The following is a 16,022-nucleotide window of genomic DNA, read 5'->3' on the forward strand; positions in this document are numbered from 1 at the left end:
CTGCTTCTCCGAGGTGGTCCGCAGGGCTCGCCGCTGTCACACAGCGAGAAAGACCAAACAATCAGTGTCTGCAGAGGTCGGCCCGTCCTGCCTATTAGAGGTGACCGCTTCTCAAACGAAGTGGTCAGGTAACGTAAGTAAAGTCTTCCAAAGCAAACCTTAATCTGAACAGCAAAAGGAAGCATTTTGAAGGTGCTGGAAACTGGGACAATCTGAGGAGCACCTGAATGCAACATCGTCCACACTGACTATGCACCCTTAGGAAAACTACTTCCAGAAGAAGTGAAGGTTGAATATTTACAGAATCTCCGTTTCAGGTGTAGACGAGGGAAACAGTTTCTATTCCGTCTGATGTCATGTCACTTTTTCTTACATGCAATCAGACGAAACCAATATCTATAATTTACACAACACATTTAAAGATGGACCGTTTTGGGTCTCACTTCCTTCGTCGTTGCTCTCGGATGATGTGAAGTTTTGTTCATTTTACATCAGCAGCGAGTTAATCTAACACTAATGACACATACTGAAGTAGCTTCAGGCCGAGGTTAATCAGAAAATAAGATGTGTGGGTGGAATCCTCGGTGGTCGAGATGTTATTGTGTGATTTACAGTAATTGCTTTTATTTTGGCGGGGAGGAGGAGGGGGGGTATAATTGAGTTTGCATAGGTCCTGTGGCTGCATCCTGCAGAGACACTTTTCTTCAAACTCAGACGTCACGATGCCATAAACAAGTTCAAGAAGGACCGAGTGGAAAATAATCATGCTGCATCAAACTCCACAGAGCAGCGTGTCAGGAGATCTTTGATTTGATCGACCTCCTTCCTCATCCCTCCGTCTCGTTTGTCTAAATTCTGGGTCGTGATCAGCTCGGGCAGAACTACGCTTGAGACGGTTCCCCCTCAGCTCATCCTTCCAGACCAGCCGACTGACAACATCCTCCTCCATTAGCTTAGCATATATCTGTCTCATTACTCATATTATCTATCATTAATAACTGAATCTAAAACCTCCATGGTTGTGGTGGTTCGTTTTTTGTCCATGTTAATTTATGCTGTAAAAACTTGTTTGTGTGATTTCCTTCGAGCGGACACTTAATGAACTCCAGGATTTTACACTTCTGCACTGGCTTCATTTTTTAAGACCAGAGGTTGCAGCTATATAGTTTCATATCCAATCTTCGGCTGTCCTATCAATAAAGCCAGCCTCATGTGGAGTAATATCAAAATAAGATCAAAGAACACGACTGTGTACATGTTTGATTTACATGTTTACATGTGAACACGCGCTGATTGCATGCAAGCGTGAAACACTTCAAAGTGTCATAATTCTGTTTCCAAACGTGATTTTAGCCACTTACATAATCATGCAACAATGTGCTTGATGCTATTAGCACTGATGATCATCAGAATCATGTATACTAAAGCCTGGCCGAGCTCACACAGTCAGGAGGATTACAGCACAAACACCAACCGAGCAAACTGCAGCATCACGGCGGCTTTGTAGCCAAAATGAGCTCGCTAAAAACACACAAAGAAACTCAAAGTGAAGGATGCTACTTTCAAAATCATGCTAGTTTTGGAAAATTATCAACCCCGCCTTTAAGTACTGAAACAATTATTCTCTTTGGGGATGTCATATTTCTAATTATGATGCATCTCTTTCATCCCTTTTTACAAACAAATATCAACATGACTTCTTGAAAAACTTGGTGAACGATAATAAATGTGCACGTCTGTTTCAATAAAGGGTTAAGAGCAGTGACTCCACGTGCTCGTAATCAAGATGCTCATAATATCTATTCCACAGGCTTGTCAACATTTAGATGTAACGCACTGTACTGTAGTATTAATGACGCTGCAAAATCTAGAAATCCAGATTACAGCCTTACAGTGTGTGTGTGTGCGTGTGTGTGTGTGTGTGTGTGTGCATGTGTGTGTGTGTGTAGCAGATTAGAACTCCGAGCAGGATTTCACTCCATCATAAACGCACGTTCTAACCCATTAAAAGGATTTTCCCCACTGCATGACCCAGATATTTTCATACCTTCTCCCTACTGTACAGAGCTGCTTCTCACATGCATCATAAAAACCTTCCACCATCATCCCCTGTCACACACGTCGAAATAACAGAGCGAAGTACCTTGTCATCGTCCTCGCAGGTCATGACGTTGGAAAAGGGGATCTCTGCTTTGAACATCTTCCTGCAGTGCATCAGCTGCACCAGCAGGTAGCACACGGTCTTAAACTTCATCCTCTTGGCTGGTTTGATGTCTGACAGAATAAGACCTGGAAAGATCTGTAAAAAAGAAAAGAGATAATGAGGAAAGGAAACAAGTGAGTTGATGATAGATGGACTGATTTAACTCCTGCTTACATTAATATTAGCCCTTAACTGTGTGTGGCTGTTAGCCTTGGTACTTGTGAATTACACACTTTTTATGAAAAGGGACGGTTGTGCTCTGAATGACGGCGTCATGGCTCCTTTAAATACCTGCAACAAGCACAGGTGCAGAGGCCCATTTGATTTTTAGGGATGCATTTGACGGTTTCGTGTGTTTTGTGAATCACAAGATGTCTCGCCATAAAGTCAATTATGAAGGATTTGATTGGACCAGAGAAGGTAGGCGGGGCTTTGAAGGCCGTTTTGGACGCCCCTGGGTTTGCCAGATATGAGAGCAGTTATCAGGTGAACAGGTGTTGCAGCGATGGAAGCGGGCAGTGGAACTGCTTCAGATAGAAGTGATTGTAGCCGAGCTAAAAAGCCTCTGCATGTTTCTAATAAGCTCCAGCAGCAGAAAGCTGCTCAAACTAGGATCAATGTTGGAGATGCTTTTGAAACATGGAGAGAGGTTAGAACGCAGAAAGCTTTACAGACCCATGCAGAGCTGGCTAAACACTGAAGCTACAGTGTCCACCACATGCAGAGCTGGCTAAACACTGAAGCTACAGTGTCCACCACATGCAGAGCAGGCTAAACACTGAAGCTACAGTGTCCACCACATGCAGAGCTGGCTAAACACTGAAGCTACAGTGTCCACCACATGCAGAGCTGGCTAAACACTGAAGCTACAGTGTCCACCACATGCAGAGCAGGCTAAACACTGAAGCTACAGTGTCCACCACATGGTACAGCTCTTAATAATGTTTAGAATTTGGACTGCAGTACCCATTTTAAACACTAGGTGTCAGAGATACATACTGCTCCTTTAATTTAGCATATATGCTATATTGCATTTGGAGAAAGAAATTCGTTGCATCTGTTTGAGGTTCTACTTTGTGTACAGAAGCAGATCATAATACATCGAGAGAATCTTTCACATTCCCTGGAAAGACTTAAAAACAGGGATTTTTTTCTAGTAACATTTGTTCCCTGAAGACTCCAAATAATTTGCATGCATGAAGTTGTTTTCCAAAATCTTTAAAGCTTCTTAAATTAAACCGTTTAGCTCATCATGTTCAAACGCTTTTTAACCCTACAATCATCCACCTTGCTTTTCTGAAGAGTCAAATCCACTTTCTGTAATAATAAAACACAGACATGTTGACATGATCCACTTAGGGACTCGGGAGAGACAGGAGAATATGTGCTTCGGAGAATTGCCTTGTTCTTGGAAGTACAGTCAGTCTCAGCGGGATTTATTTTTCAGTGAACTGTCATCGTGCTTCATCAGAAAACGTGCACGTTTCAAATGTTCATATTTGCAAGCCTGTGTTTGCCCAGGGGGGGGGCACGACCGTTGAGCTGCAGTTTACATGTGAACCAGGACAGAGACTGTGACTACTTAGAGTGTTTTAGAGGTTGGTGTGAGAAAGTGATACTTCCCATGTGGATGCCAGCTTAACACACAGCCTGCCTCCCTGTCTGCTTCAGAGGATTAGCTATTGTGACACGGATAGACGCGTCACCTCTCGAGTTGTACGCTGGCGAGAGAAGAGAGAGAAATGCAACAAAAACAGAAAAGAAAGGAAGGCTTGGGCGTACTTTGCGTCTGTGTGATGGCACGATGAAATACGTCTCTATGTGGTGCTTCTGAAGGAAGGCGTGTCTCTCGTGTCCAAAGCCCGGCTCCACCTCGTAGTCCCCGTTCAGACACTCCAAGGTGGTCCGTGTGATGTGCACCTTGCTGCGAGCACGAGCAGAACAGAGGACACAAGGCTGTTAGCGATAAAAGACGGGCACTTTCAGGTCTCAAATCATTATCATGCTCATTATTTTTATCGTCCTCATAGTGCCTCAGCCTGCTCAAAATTCAGCAAAGACATTTTCCGTCTAACGACTCATTTAATCTGCAAACGAGTCCTAAAATCTTATTACTTCACTTGAGACGAGACCAAATGTAGCCAACGACGTGACCTTGTTTCACCACTTTATAAATGCAAATAAGCTTGCTAGTGCTTTTTGACTTCTTTATAATAAAGTGACATTAATTCAATGTGGTCCGACCGCCTTATTTTAAAACGCTGTTTCCTACCTTCAGAAAATGAGCAAAGCTGCATCAAGGCAGAGTAATTTAATCCAAATGGCTTTTTATGACTGAACGCGAGATAAGGCGACTTCTTCAAAGACGACACAAATTCTATCATTTAAACCGTATTTATCAAAGCGCGTCCAACGATTAAAGCCAGCAATGAATCCATCTGACCGACTGCTGATGCAACAAAAGCCTCACATGGATTAAATGTTGTGCCATTAATCGTCAATATGTAGAATTCTGTTAAATTCATTAAAAGTTGACTGTTATATTTTTAGTTGAATAATTATGACCTCAAATATGTCCAACAGTTATCAAAGACTGAGAAATACGTCATTTTCCAAGTGATCGTGGCGGCTACATGTTTGCCGTTGCCATGGGAGCAGCGGTTGCTAGGTCAAAGATGGCTGCATTAAGTGGCGAGAGCTGCTTCTGAAAGCTGCCGTTCTGTTTCTGTTTGTGCTGCTGTGATAAAAACGTCCAGTTAATTCTACTCGGATACGTTCGCTCGTCTGTGAACATATTCTCTTCCTCAGGTTGGTTTCGAGTAGCAGTGAGAACACCCGTGATTCCCCACCAGCCTCAGCGCCATTTTTGTTAACGTTTTGGTTGAGAGCCCCCTGGTGGCAGGATTTCCATACTGCGCCTTTAAACTTCTTTTTTTTTTAAACCCCAAAACAGCTTCATCTGAACGACATCATATTTAGCAGTAAAGAAATCCGACAGCCCTATTGGACTGCTTTTTGATGCCACGATATTGAAGTATTTTTTGTTGCGTGGTTGCCGTGTGTCAGAGTAAGTCTGTGTTGTGTTTGCACTGCGAGCGCTCAGGGTCCACTTTCAGTGGGTGTAAGAGTCAGCACTGACCCGGGCAGCCCTCCGGCCTCCATCACATTTGCCAGCGTGACATCGTTTGACCAGACGTCATACTGCCATTTCCTGAGGCCCAGCACGCCACACAGCACCCGTCCGGTGTGCAGGCCCACACGCATGTTCAGATCCACCTCTGTTGCCTCCACCACCGACCTGCAGGCGGAGACGAGACGAGAAGAGAGGGGCGGACAGGTTCAGATGTCAGCCAAAAAAGACGGAGATAGATACAATGCCAAAACTAAGGTGGTGATCTCCTTGCCTTTAGCCCAGTTAGCATAGTTAGCTTGCTATTCATCTTAGACTAATGCCCTTTGAGCAAACTTATAGCTGTAATGTTATCCCCTGAACATTGTTGATCTGATTTTAGGGACTACCAAACTTTGTTGAGAGAACACCGTGTCCTAACAGCATGCAATGTTTGCATGCCTGCAGCTTTATGTCCCTCCGTGTGTGTGTGTGTGTGTGTGTGTGTGTTCACAGGAAAATGTGCAGACCACCTTTCCTTCCCTGAATTGTGTGTGTCGTGCACAGGAGATAAAGCAGGACTTTTCCAAAGCCTTTCCTCTCCTCTAAATCACCCCACAAAGCTCAGCGTCACCAGCGAAAGGTCGCCCACTTCAGACAACGTGTTCGTGTGTGTTTACAGGGTGGGGGTAAAGAAAATGTGGCCTGCCCGTCAGGCTGAAGGAGTGATGTCTCTCCCCAACACACACACACACACACACACACACACACACACAGAAAGAGGGATGAGTGTGTATGGCAGCACCTGTCCTCTGAGATAAAGGACTCCTACAGCAGCATCCATCCACGCAGACAGAGCGTAGAGGAAGGGAAGTGTATACACAAGGAAGAGGAAATGTGTGTGTGTGTGTGTGTGTGTGTGTGTGTGTGTGTGTGTGTGTGTGTGTTTGTTTGTGTATAGGAACATGCGGTCAGGGGAGGATTCAAGGTCATATGTTCCACCGATTGTTTTTCTTTTCCCCTTTAAACTGAAATTCTGTGTGAGTGCCACTTTACAAATCCTATCTGTGATCAACATATAAAAGGTTTAAATCAATATTATTTCCAACATTGCTGTCGAAGTTCTTGCAGCTCAACTCCTCCCACATCATCACGTGTTCCTGCTCATGTGTGTATCAGTCCTGTTGAGTGAGCAGTCTGGTTGTGTGACGGCGGGAGAGAAAGCTGCAAATGACTCACGACTGCTCAATTCAGACTGAGCTGATCAAAACGAGAAGAATCTGATTTGCTTTACAAAGAGAGCATGCATGCTAGCTCCAAAGCTTCACCTTTATTCCAATAGTCTCTTACTGAACACACTAGCAGCTGAAGGCGGGATATTCACGCCTCGTCTGTGTGCAATGCAACGTGCAACTGTGAGTGCCGACTCAAGTTGTACCGCCCGCTTTCCCTGATCCTTTTTATTTGTTTTGTTTTTTTCTTAAAAACAAGCAAAACACAAGATTGCTTTACTTCACAGTGCATTTCCGTTTCCTTCACGACGGACACAAATTCTGTCGAGCGTTCTTTGAGCAGCCGTTGCAACACACAGTAAATGGCGGGGAATAATCAACTGTGTCTGTGTGCTTTTATTGGCTTGACACACTGCGGCGAAATCGTGGGGGCGAAGATGTCCCCTCGCCGTTTCACCATCTGAGGTATCAGAGCAAAGTGTGGAAGACAAGTTACTGCTCAGTTTGTGTGTTGTTGTGAGAAAGCCCGGAAACTCTTTCAGAGTGTGTGTGTGTGTGTGTGTGTGTGTGTGTGTGTGTGAGACTCACGCGATGGTGTCAATCATGTCCAGTCCCATCTCCACGCAGCAGTGGGCGTGGTCAGCTTTGGGTTGGGTCAGTCCAGACACGCAGTAGTAACAGTCGCCCAGGATCTTGATCCGCCTGCAGTGATTCTCCTTCAGACACACAAGAGAGAGAGAGACGGAGCGATCAGTCCTGTGTTAACCATCATTGTGGACAATATCAGTGATACAGAAAAGTGGTTACCACGACGACAAGAAAGACAGGAAGGAGCAGCTGGGAGGACAGATATGTAATACAAAAAAAATGAAAAAAATTACCTGCAAAGTTTTAACATTCAGATTATATTGAATTTCTTTTTGCTTAACATCTTCTAGTAAGTCAGTGTTACGATGTTAGCATTTAGCTAAAGCACACAAGAGATTTTTCAGTGATGCCAGCGTGGTCATAGTCCCGGAGTTCGGAGGATTGTAAAGTTTAAAGTCGGGTTCAAACTGTCTTTATGTCATCTAGTGTGCAGCCAGCCTTAGTAGACCTCAAAGTTGTCTTTACGGAAAGTTTCTTTCGTGACTGGAGGCTGAACCTGAAAAAAAAAAAACTCTGTAGGAGAACAATCAGAGAAAAGTTTCTATTTTTAGGAGCTAAAAGTTCCTCCCATTGTGCTTTCTATACTGTTACAGTACATGTTACATGAGATGTGACTGCACAGAATCCGCATGGAGGCTGATCTGGAATGATGTAAATCTGCAGATGTGCGTACGTGTGCAGTCATGTGTGTGTTCATAGTTGAGGCCAACTCTAATTGCTACGACATGCTCTTGAAGTAGAATCCCGCCCACACATTCCCAGACAGATCAGCTATTTGTCACAGTGCACACACACTGCAATGACTGCACACACACACACACACACACACACACACACACACACACACACACATGTACCTGCAGGAAAGTACTAACAGCAGCATGTTTGATTGCGTGCAAATAGACTTGTGCAGGTACTTCAGTGGATCGGCACACACAGCTTTTCTGTTTGGCATTGTGTCACTCACACTCATCAGACAATCGTTGTGGTAGATCCGACAAAGCTTAGCCTGCAGCAGGCAACCTCTGAGTGACAAACATGCACACACACTTACAAATACAGAGGATTCATGACATCTGCAGGGTAAGAGGCGGAGATGAGAGAAGGGGCGCTCTGTTTTTTTTCTGCTCACAGGCGCAGAAAGATTCTGGCGTGGGAGGATATGAGAATCCAGAACGTGGATGATTATCCCAGCGTTGGGATGAAGGAATGGAGTCTCTGTGAGTGTGTGCGTAAAAGTGTGTGTGTGCTCGGACATAAATGAGGGAGAAATCATCAGCTGATTGCATGTGTGGTTTTATACTCAGATTTTGTAATAAAACCAGCTGATTGGAGGCAGAATATTTCGTGTTTGTAGCCAAACCTCTGATGCCTCCTGCTGTCTCACTCATTTTACCATCTCTCATTTATCTCTTCTTTTATCCTCATTCTACCTGTGATGTGATGTGCCCCCCCCCCCTCCCTTCAGTCTTATTTTTAGTTCTTTTATTTGAGCCTTTTATTTTTAGTTTGGTCCATCCGTTTACCTCTGTTCCTCTCTAAATGCTGATGTATTTGTTTTTATATGTAACGCACTTTGTAAGCGGTTGTTTTTAAAGGTGCTATATAAATAAAGTTATTATTATTATTATTATTATTATCAAATGGCATTTTTAATGATTAAATCCAGGAAGTTACCTAATAAATATCCCAGTATAAACATGCTGAGTTTTAATATCCATATCCATTATATCCATTATGGTATTGTTGAAAAGCTATTTAAGGTTTCTGATTGCAGAAGATTTAAAGGAGTAATGTGTGACTGTTTGATTCAGTAGATGTCGCTCCAGCATGTTTGGCCACGCCTCCTCCATCTTAAACATCCTGAAGCTTCCTCCTGCAACACACCTCCACTTGGCTTCACAAAAAGAACTTCAACACAAGCGGTGGACTAAATTGTTCTTGGCTTCAGCTGCAATTACCTGTGGCCTGCATTGGTGTGTTAGCATGCTAATATTAGCACACTATAGTTAGCTTGTAGCTTGATAAATACACTTGAGCTTCTCCCTCATTGTACACAGTCAGGACTCACAGACACATTTAAACAGGTATAGATATAGATATAGATTTCTGCTGGATTTTCTGCACAAGACGTTGCACATTCGGCCTTTAACGTGAGCGGGTGATGTAAGGGTTAAGTTGAATGCATGTCTGCTTTGGTTCAGTTTAGGTGGAGCATGTGGGGAATAAATGTCTTTTGAAGCACATCGCAGCCAGACAGGCTCCGCAGCTCTGACAGAGCCGGCTTGAAAGTGAATTTCCCCTTTTGCTAACATGACAGGGTATAAATCTCAATTAGGATGCAGCTGCAGCTTCTCACACACATGCACACATTGTCTCCCCGACACAAGATTTCCATATAATGGCTGTGTGAGTCAAGGTGCACAGATAGCACGCTGTACATATCACCTCGTATCCCGCTCTGCCTCTCTCTATCTGTGTTGAGCCATGACTGATTGCTGAGATGCAGAATGAAGTCAAGAGGGATAATCCTGCTGATCATGTGACTTCTGTGCATGAATGTGTGTGTGTGTGTGTGTGTGTGTGTATCTGATTGTGAGCAGAAAGCAGGGAGTAAACTGTCTGAAGGGATTTTTTGACCCGGTAGAGGAAGAGTTCAGGCATGATGCATCGAGTGTGAAAGAATCAGATGCGATGAGACAAATATAATTGTGAAGCGTCTTTCAAATGTGCGAATAAAACATCTGATTTATCCGTTATCAGCCACTTCATGTGGTTAGAAATGTGTTAATGGGAGCAGAAATATGAACTAAAAAAGTCCAAGTTATATAACAAGACCATGTTAAAGTGTAGAAAACTGCAGTACCTTGAGTGGCCACTTGAGGCAGACTCTAAAAAGAGCAAATCCCCAACAATCCAATGTTGAAATGTTTACTAAAGGAATTAAATGTGTGTACTGCCAAGTTAAATACATTTTTTTTATGTACAAATAAGAAAATTAGACTGAAAGTACAAAACGAATAAAGATTTCAATACTTGTTATCATGTCCACAAAGATAAAACAAAGAGATGTCGAAGAGACAAACAGAAAAAAAGAGAAAGAACAGCAACTGCACAGTCACTTGTAATCCTGTTTTTAACAATGAACCACCTAATAAGTCATCAGCTGGTCCTTTGACGGAGTCCGTTAAACACTATTAGCCCACTTGGAAAAAAAGAAGTGATGATGTACGCCTATGCATGCTGATTGATTAACCGGAAAGTTCTTTATGAATAAAGAGCAGCCGGTGACTGTCACGTCTAATGAAGGCCAGCCGACTTCATCACACAGGATGCAACGATGAGTCGGCGGTGATGAAGCTGAGGGCGGAAAGATGAACGACGAACGATGTCTGAAGATTGTAGAGCGGAGGAAGAAGTTATATCACCAAAGAGAAGAAGAGGAAGCCGCTTTCTCCAGGCGAGGGGGAAACTTTCTGTTCTCATATTCAAGTTATATCTTAGTTTTGTGGCTGGTGTGAAAATGTGAAAATGTGGTTTAGGTTAAAATGAAGACTGACAAATTATCATTTTCAAAATCGAGATCATTGAGGAATTTTTGGACTGTCTTAAACTGAAGGCATTTTGCTTTCTGTTTGGCTACAGATTTGCTTTTATTTTGAAGTAAAAAAAACCAACAACCTGGAGTTGGATGATGAAGAACGTTGGTTGATACTTAGTGAAGAGGATTTGGTCCGCTGTGTGTTATTTAACTCTGTATATGTCTGAGTGTATGCTAGCATCCAGCCCGATGTTCTACGTGGATCACATAAGCACAGAGATTAAAAGTGTAAGCAAACATCTGTGCCTGTGTGTGTGTGTGTGTGTGTGTGTGTGTGTGTGTGTGTGTGTGTGTGTGTGTATCTGATGCAGTATTATTATGATTATAGGAAGCCAACAGCAGATAACCTGCCACTCACCTAATCTCCTTTTTCCTGAGAACAACGCTATACTGGCTTACACTGACGGACAGTGATACCTCACTCTCTCTCACTTTATCAAGCGCAGTTTAGTCCCGATGAGCCTATACACACACACACACACACACACACACACACACACACACACTCCACCTCCTCTCCCTTATCTCCCCTCTGTCTAAAAATCAGTTTATTCATCTCTTCCTCACCCTTACAGTTCCTCCTTCTTCTTGACCTTCAGCCCCTCTTCCTCCTCTTCCTCCTCCTACTCTTCCTCCTCCTCTTCCTCCTCCTCCTCCTCCTCCTACTCCTCCTCCTCCTCAGTCAGTCAGCCTCTGCAGCTTAACTTTCATTGTCGGATCAATACATGGCTCGGCATATTAAATGAGCTCCAGAGCTAAATAATAAATTTGTTTTTGTCTTGAAGGAGGCTGAGCAGCTCCAGAGAACATCACTCTTCAGCCTTCTCGAGGAGCCGTTGGACTAATTGGATGAGAAGGGAGGTTCCCACATGACAAACCCAGGGACGTCCTTTCTCTTGATGCCCATTGGTCAACATATCTGAGTTTTTTTTTTGAGGGGTCATGTGGTAGGGTAGATATTACCTGCGCTGTCACTACCTGGATTATTTTAAATTCAACATTTTTTGCAGCCATAGGACAATTTTCTCCGCTGCTTGCACTCAGTGGTGCTTAAATACGTTCTGAAAGATGAGTCCTGCGTGTGAAGGCGAGCGGAGGTCAGAGCTGTGTCTCTGGAGGAGAGCGGAGGTGTCGCCAAACAGCACTTTGTTTTGGTTTAAGACAGACAGATAGATGTTCTTCACTGATCCCAAGCTGGGACATTGAAGCGTTAATGTTAGTAAGGAAACAAAATAACGTGGAATACAAAGTAGAAGAGCACTGATGCTGCTGCTATGGACGTCAAATGAGATTCTGACGCACATATTTATTTCATTATCACTCCGAGCTGAATGGCAACAGTGTGTGTTTGTGTGTGTGTGTGTGTGTGTGTGTGTGTGGGTTTAAGCGGTATTGGCTACTCACTGTCGCCAGCTCATCAAATTTCCCGAAAAGCTCATTGAGCAGTTTGACCAGTTCCTGAGCGGTGCACTGAGAGGCCAGGCTGGTGAAACCCACGATGTCTGCAAACAGGATGCTGCAAGAACACACAGAGGGAGAGAGAGAGAGAGAGAGAGAGAGAGAGAGAGAGAGAGAGAGAGAGAGAATACATTTATCTGCTGTGAAAAGCCAATAAATGATAAATGTATTTGAGCTCGTAGTCTTCGGACTAATCAAAGCTTCACTTTCACACACTGATGGCAGAGGTGGCTTCGTAAAGTGTCTAACAGAAGTAACTAATCCTATAAATCCCACACATTGGACATGTTGCTGCAGGAGCCGGCGATCAAACCCTCGACGGTCCGGTTGAGAGTCTCCAGTTCTCAGCACACTGAATGCATAAGACAGGGCAGCGTGTGAGCTGCACAGCATTCTTCATCCCCACTCGACACAAAATACCTCCAGATCACGCCACAGCAGAGAAATTGGCTAATGGCTATAAAAAGTGAGCACCATAATCCCATCCGTGAGTGGAAGCGCCTCTCAGCCCCGCCACTAAATCAATTGCAGCGCTAAATGGCCCCGCTGTTGGCGAGATGCTTTAGCGAGGATGAGGAAGGTGTTGAAAGCTACTTAGCTCCTCATTCATTCGCTCAGAGGCAGGCCAGATGGCAACAAACAAGGTGTTATGGATCTTATTGACTCTCAGTTTAAAAAAAAAAACAACAGTAAATCACTGCTCCCAGAGGAGCAAAGGCAGCAGAGTGAGAGCTGTGGGCTGAGTATCATTTAAACAGGTTTGTTCTTGTATCAATATGAGGTCTCCAGAGAAGAACCTACAAACAGTCCATACAAGTCAAATCTGTTTACTTTGTTTGTGATGTGTCGCCCTCAGAAACGTATTTGTGCATTTCTTACACTTCTGCCAGCAGGTGAAAACCAGACGACTCTGTAATCTCACATTGTACTAGTTGTGGAAAATGCATCTAATGCATAGACTGTAAATATTAATGTTTGCAGCCTGAGCGACGACACGTCTGTTCCTGCAGGGGGCGCTGGAGTCCCTTCGTTCTCTCAGGCTAACTTTGAGTCAAAGTAGCGAGTGAGCGTCTGGAGCTGAGGCGGGCTATAAGCCTCCAGCCTGTCAATCAGGTCAGCTACTCGCCTTATTATTAATAACTCTTATCCTTCAAAAAAAATCTAAACAAATTAGTAATGAAAAATTCATCACACAGACAGTGTGTGATGGTCTTCAGTTTGTTTTCATGCTGTCAACATGGTGATTTCTGCCTTTTTGAATGGGTGTGTATGTGACTTCCTGTGCTCCTTGCAGCCAGCCTCTAGTGGACACTCACCAAACTGCAGGAGTTTTAACTTCAGCATTGTCTTCATTTTTCAGCACTTTAGGATGCCACGTGGTCTTGTCCCCCCTCCCATGAAGATCGATTTATTTTTAACCTGATTTAAATTAGACCAATCAGTTTTCTGTTTTCTGCGCGCTCTCGTTGACTTCCCTTCAAGATGTCCTGTAGTTGTTCATTTTGTTTCATCTTTGTGTCGGCTTTAGGACGAATTAATCTGAGCTATTGAAATCGTTCTGTCACATCTTCTGTATATAAATGTGTAATGCTGATTTGGTAAAGAAACAAATAAGATCAGAGATGTAGCTGGGGATTGAACTCCGACCTTCCGGTTCAGAATCAACTAACTATAGCTACAGCCTCTACATAATCTTTGTTTCCATGGCGCCAACATTTTAATTTAACACAGAAACTCCACTCTGGAGTACATCGTTACGCACAACCTCTGCATCGTGACTGTGACTTGTGGAAGCCGAGCAGCTCAGGATCCTGATGTATGTAAAAGCCGGGATCACGACTGCCGCTCACACAAGCGCTCCGTTGAGTGGCTTTGAGTGAAGCTGTGCTGCATGTCGTGCTGGTGTGTTAGGTGGGCAATGAGGGGGAGGCAAAGGAGAGCAGAGGGGGGAGTAATATGGTGGGGGGGGGGGGGGGGGGGGGGGGGGGGGGGGCAGAGCGAGAGTGGAGCTAAATAGGTATGTGATCAAACGTTCCCGGGGCCACATCAAAGGGAGGCCGGATCAGGGAGATGTCAAGCCCCTGCTCGGCAAAAACAAAGCTGATGGGTTTTGGGTTTTTTTTTTTAAAATCACCACCATGTGTCAAGGTGTGTGTGTTGTGTGTGTGTGTGTGTGTGTGTGTGTGTGTTTGCCAGCAGCTCCCTGGAGACGTGCGGGAGCTGGCTGGCTGTGTGCAGCAGCGTGATGTTTGGCCGAGCGGGAGCAAGGCTGGAGAACAGGCGGTGATGTTCCCGCACTGTTGCTGAGCGTGGGAGCCGAGAAGACAGACAGACACTGAGCGAGCGAGCGAGAGAGAGAGAGAGGAGGGGGAAAAGAGAGAGGCAGAGAGTGGAGAGGATTGTCTCTTGACAGGAGTGCTGTTGACATGCTACCTAGCCCTACACACTCAGCAGCAATGATACCTCTCTCAGCTTCTCTTTACCGCCTCGTTGGAATGTAATCAGCTCAAAGTCGGGCCACGTTCTCACGCTCTGTAATATTTCTCCATTACGAGGGCAACAGAGGTGGCTGCTGAAAGGCAGACAGGACTGCACGGTATACTGCTGCACACAATGCTGGATGTAACATGTAAAAAAGCACCTCACAACAAAAGGGAATGTCATCAAACTGTACTTTTTCAGTAAGCTGCAACAAAATCAATGAATCATTTTTTGTCCGGCGCCATTTCATGACAAGTGTTATCTCGTTATCACGCTTTACAAAAGAGCATATGGGATCATTCACAGGTAAGATTTCTCCTTGTGTATCCCTCGTGTTCCTGACGTCCACACTTCCTCTCCGCTGAGGCGGAGCTCGGAGCGGGCCGTGCTTCAAAATAAATCTTTAAAACAAATATCTGATTCCAGCTTGTTGAATATGAGGATTTTCTCGTGGTTTCAATTCAATTAAAAAAAACTTACTTAACTTTAATAGGCTACACGCCTATTACACAGAATCTAAAACGCAACGTCTGCCATTTTGCTAGGAAGCCATGCTAACAGGCTCTGTGGAGAAAACTGATCAGAACCGACTATGGTGAAAAAACAACGTTTCACCTTCTAACTGATCTGGATGAAGAGGATTTCGAAGGGTCGTGATTCTTTCTACGAGTTGCATTATAGCGACGAGTAGTTGAGCTCGATGGAGGAACGGGACGCCGCTGCTGCTGGCAGGCAGGTCGTGTGCCTCCGCTGTAAGATGAGGCGGCGGTGAGGACGAGGCGGCGTTGAGCAACTTAGCATGAAAGTCGATTATCAAAAACTCTTCGAAATAAAAGTTCATTGATGAAGTATAACTAATTATGCATCCACATATACCCTTCCTGCTGTTACACCTTCAGACCTTACTGGAGAGTTTGATCATATTGAGCATATTCAAAGATCTCTCTGTCACACGACAGCAGGAATCCTCATCCGTGTAGCGTCACTGCTCGCTCCTCTCTGTCTCTAAACTTTCCTAGCTTGATTGCATCCACGTTAACGCCAAATCTTAACTGCCCCTCCTTCTTTTCTTGACCCCGACGTCACAGCAGGTGACACCTGAATCACAACACTCCAACCCCTCCGCACACCTCCACCGTTCACCGTTCCTCTGTTGTCATGACACCCACGTACCTGACGTTGTCATGACGCTGGATGTAGATCTTGTGAAAGATCCGCTCAGGAGGCTTCAGGAAGTCCTCCTTCATCTCCATGGCAACGTTCCTGGGCAGAAGGGCTCATTAGCAGACG

The 16,022-nt window shown here is 44.5% G+C and overlaps 1 protein-coding gene across 1 annotated transcript in view; it reads right to left on the bottom strand.

Moving 5' to 3' along the window:
• Nucleotides 1–16,022, bottom strand: part of LOC306828635 (adenylate cyclase type 1-like) — a 34,778-nt gene extending 18,756 nt beyond the window's left edge. The window contains exons 1-7 of the mRNA XM_079351165.1: nucleotides 15,906–16,022; nucleotides 12,198–12,309; nucleotides 7,133–7,260; nucleotides 5,343–5,501; nucleotides 3,986–4,127; nucleotides 2,144–2,299; nucleotides 1–33 (exon numbers count right to left, since the gene is read on the bottom strand). The exon at nucleotides 1–33 is cut by the window's left edge and continues 162 nt beyond it. Coding sequence (XP_079207291.1) covers nucleotides 1–33; nucleotides 2,144–2,299; nucleotides 3,986–4,127; nucleotides 5,343–5,501; nucleotides 7,133–7,260; nucleotides 12,198–12,309; nucleotides 15,906–15,985 — 810 coding nt within the window. The 5' untranslated portion in view covers nucleotides 15,986–16,022. The remainder of the gene's footprint in view (nucleotides 34–2,143; nucleotides 2,300–3,985; nucleotides 4,128–5,342; nucleotides 5,502–7,132; nucleotides 7,261–12,197; nucleotides 12,310–15,905) is intronic.

The sequence above is a fragment of the Symphodus melops genome, assembly GCF_947650265.1.
Source record: "Symphodus melops genome assembly, chromosome: 8".
NCBI classification, from domain to species: Eukaryota; Metazoa; Chordata; class Actinopteri; order Labriformes; family Labridae; genus Symphodus; species Symphodus melops.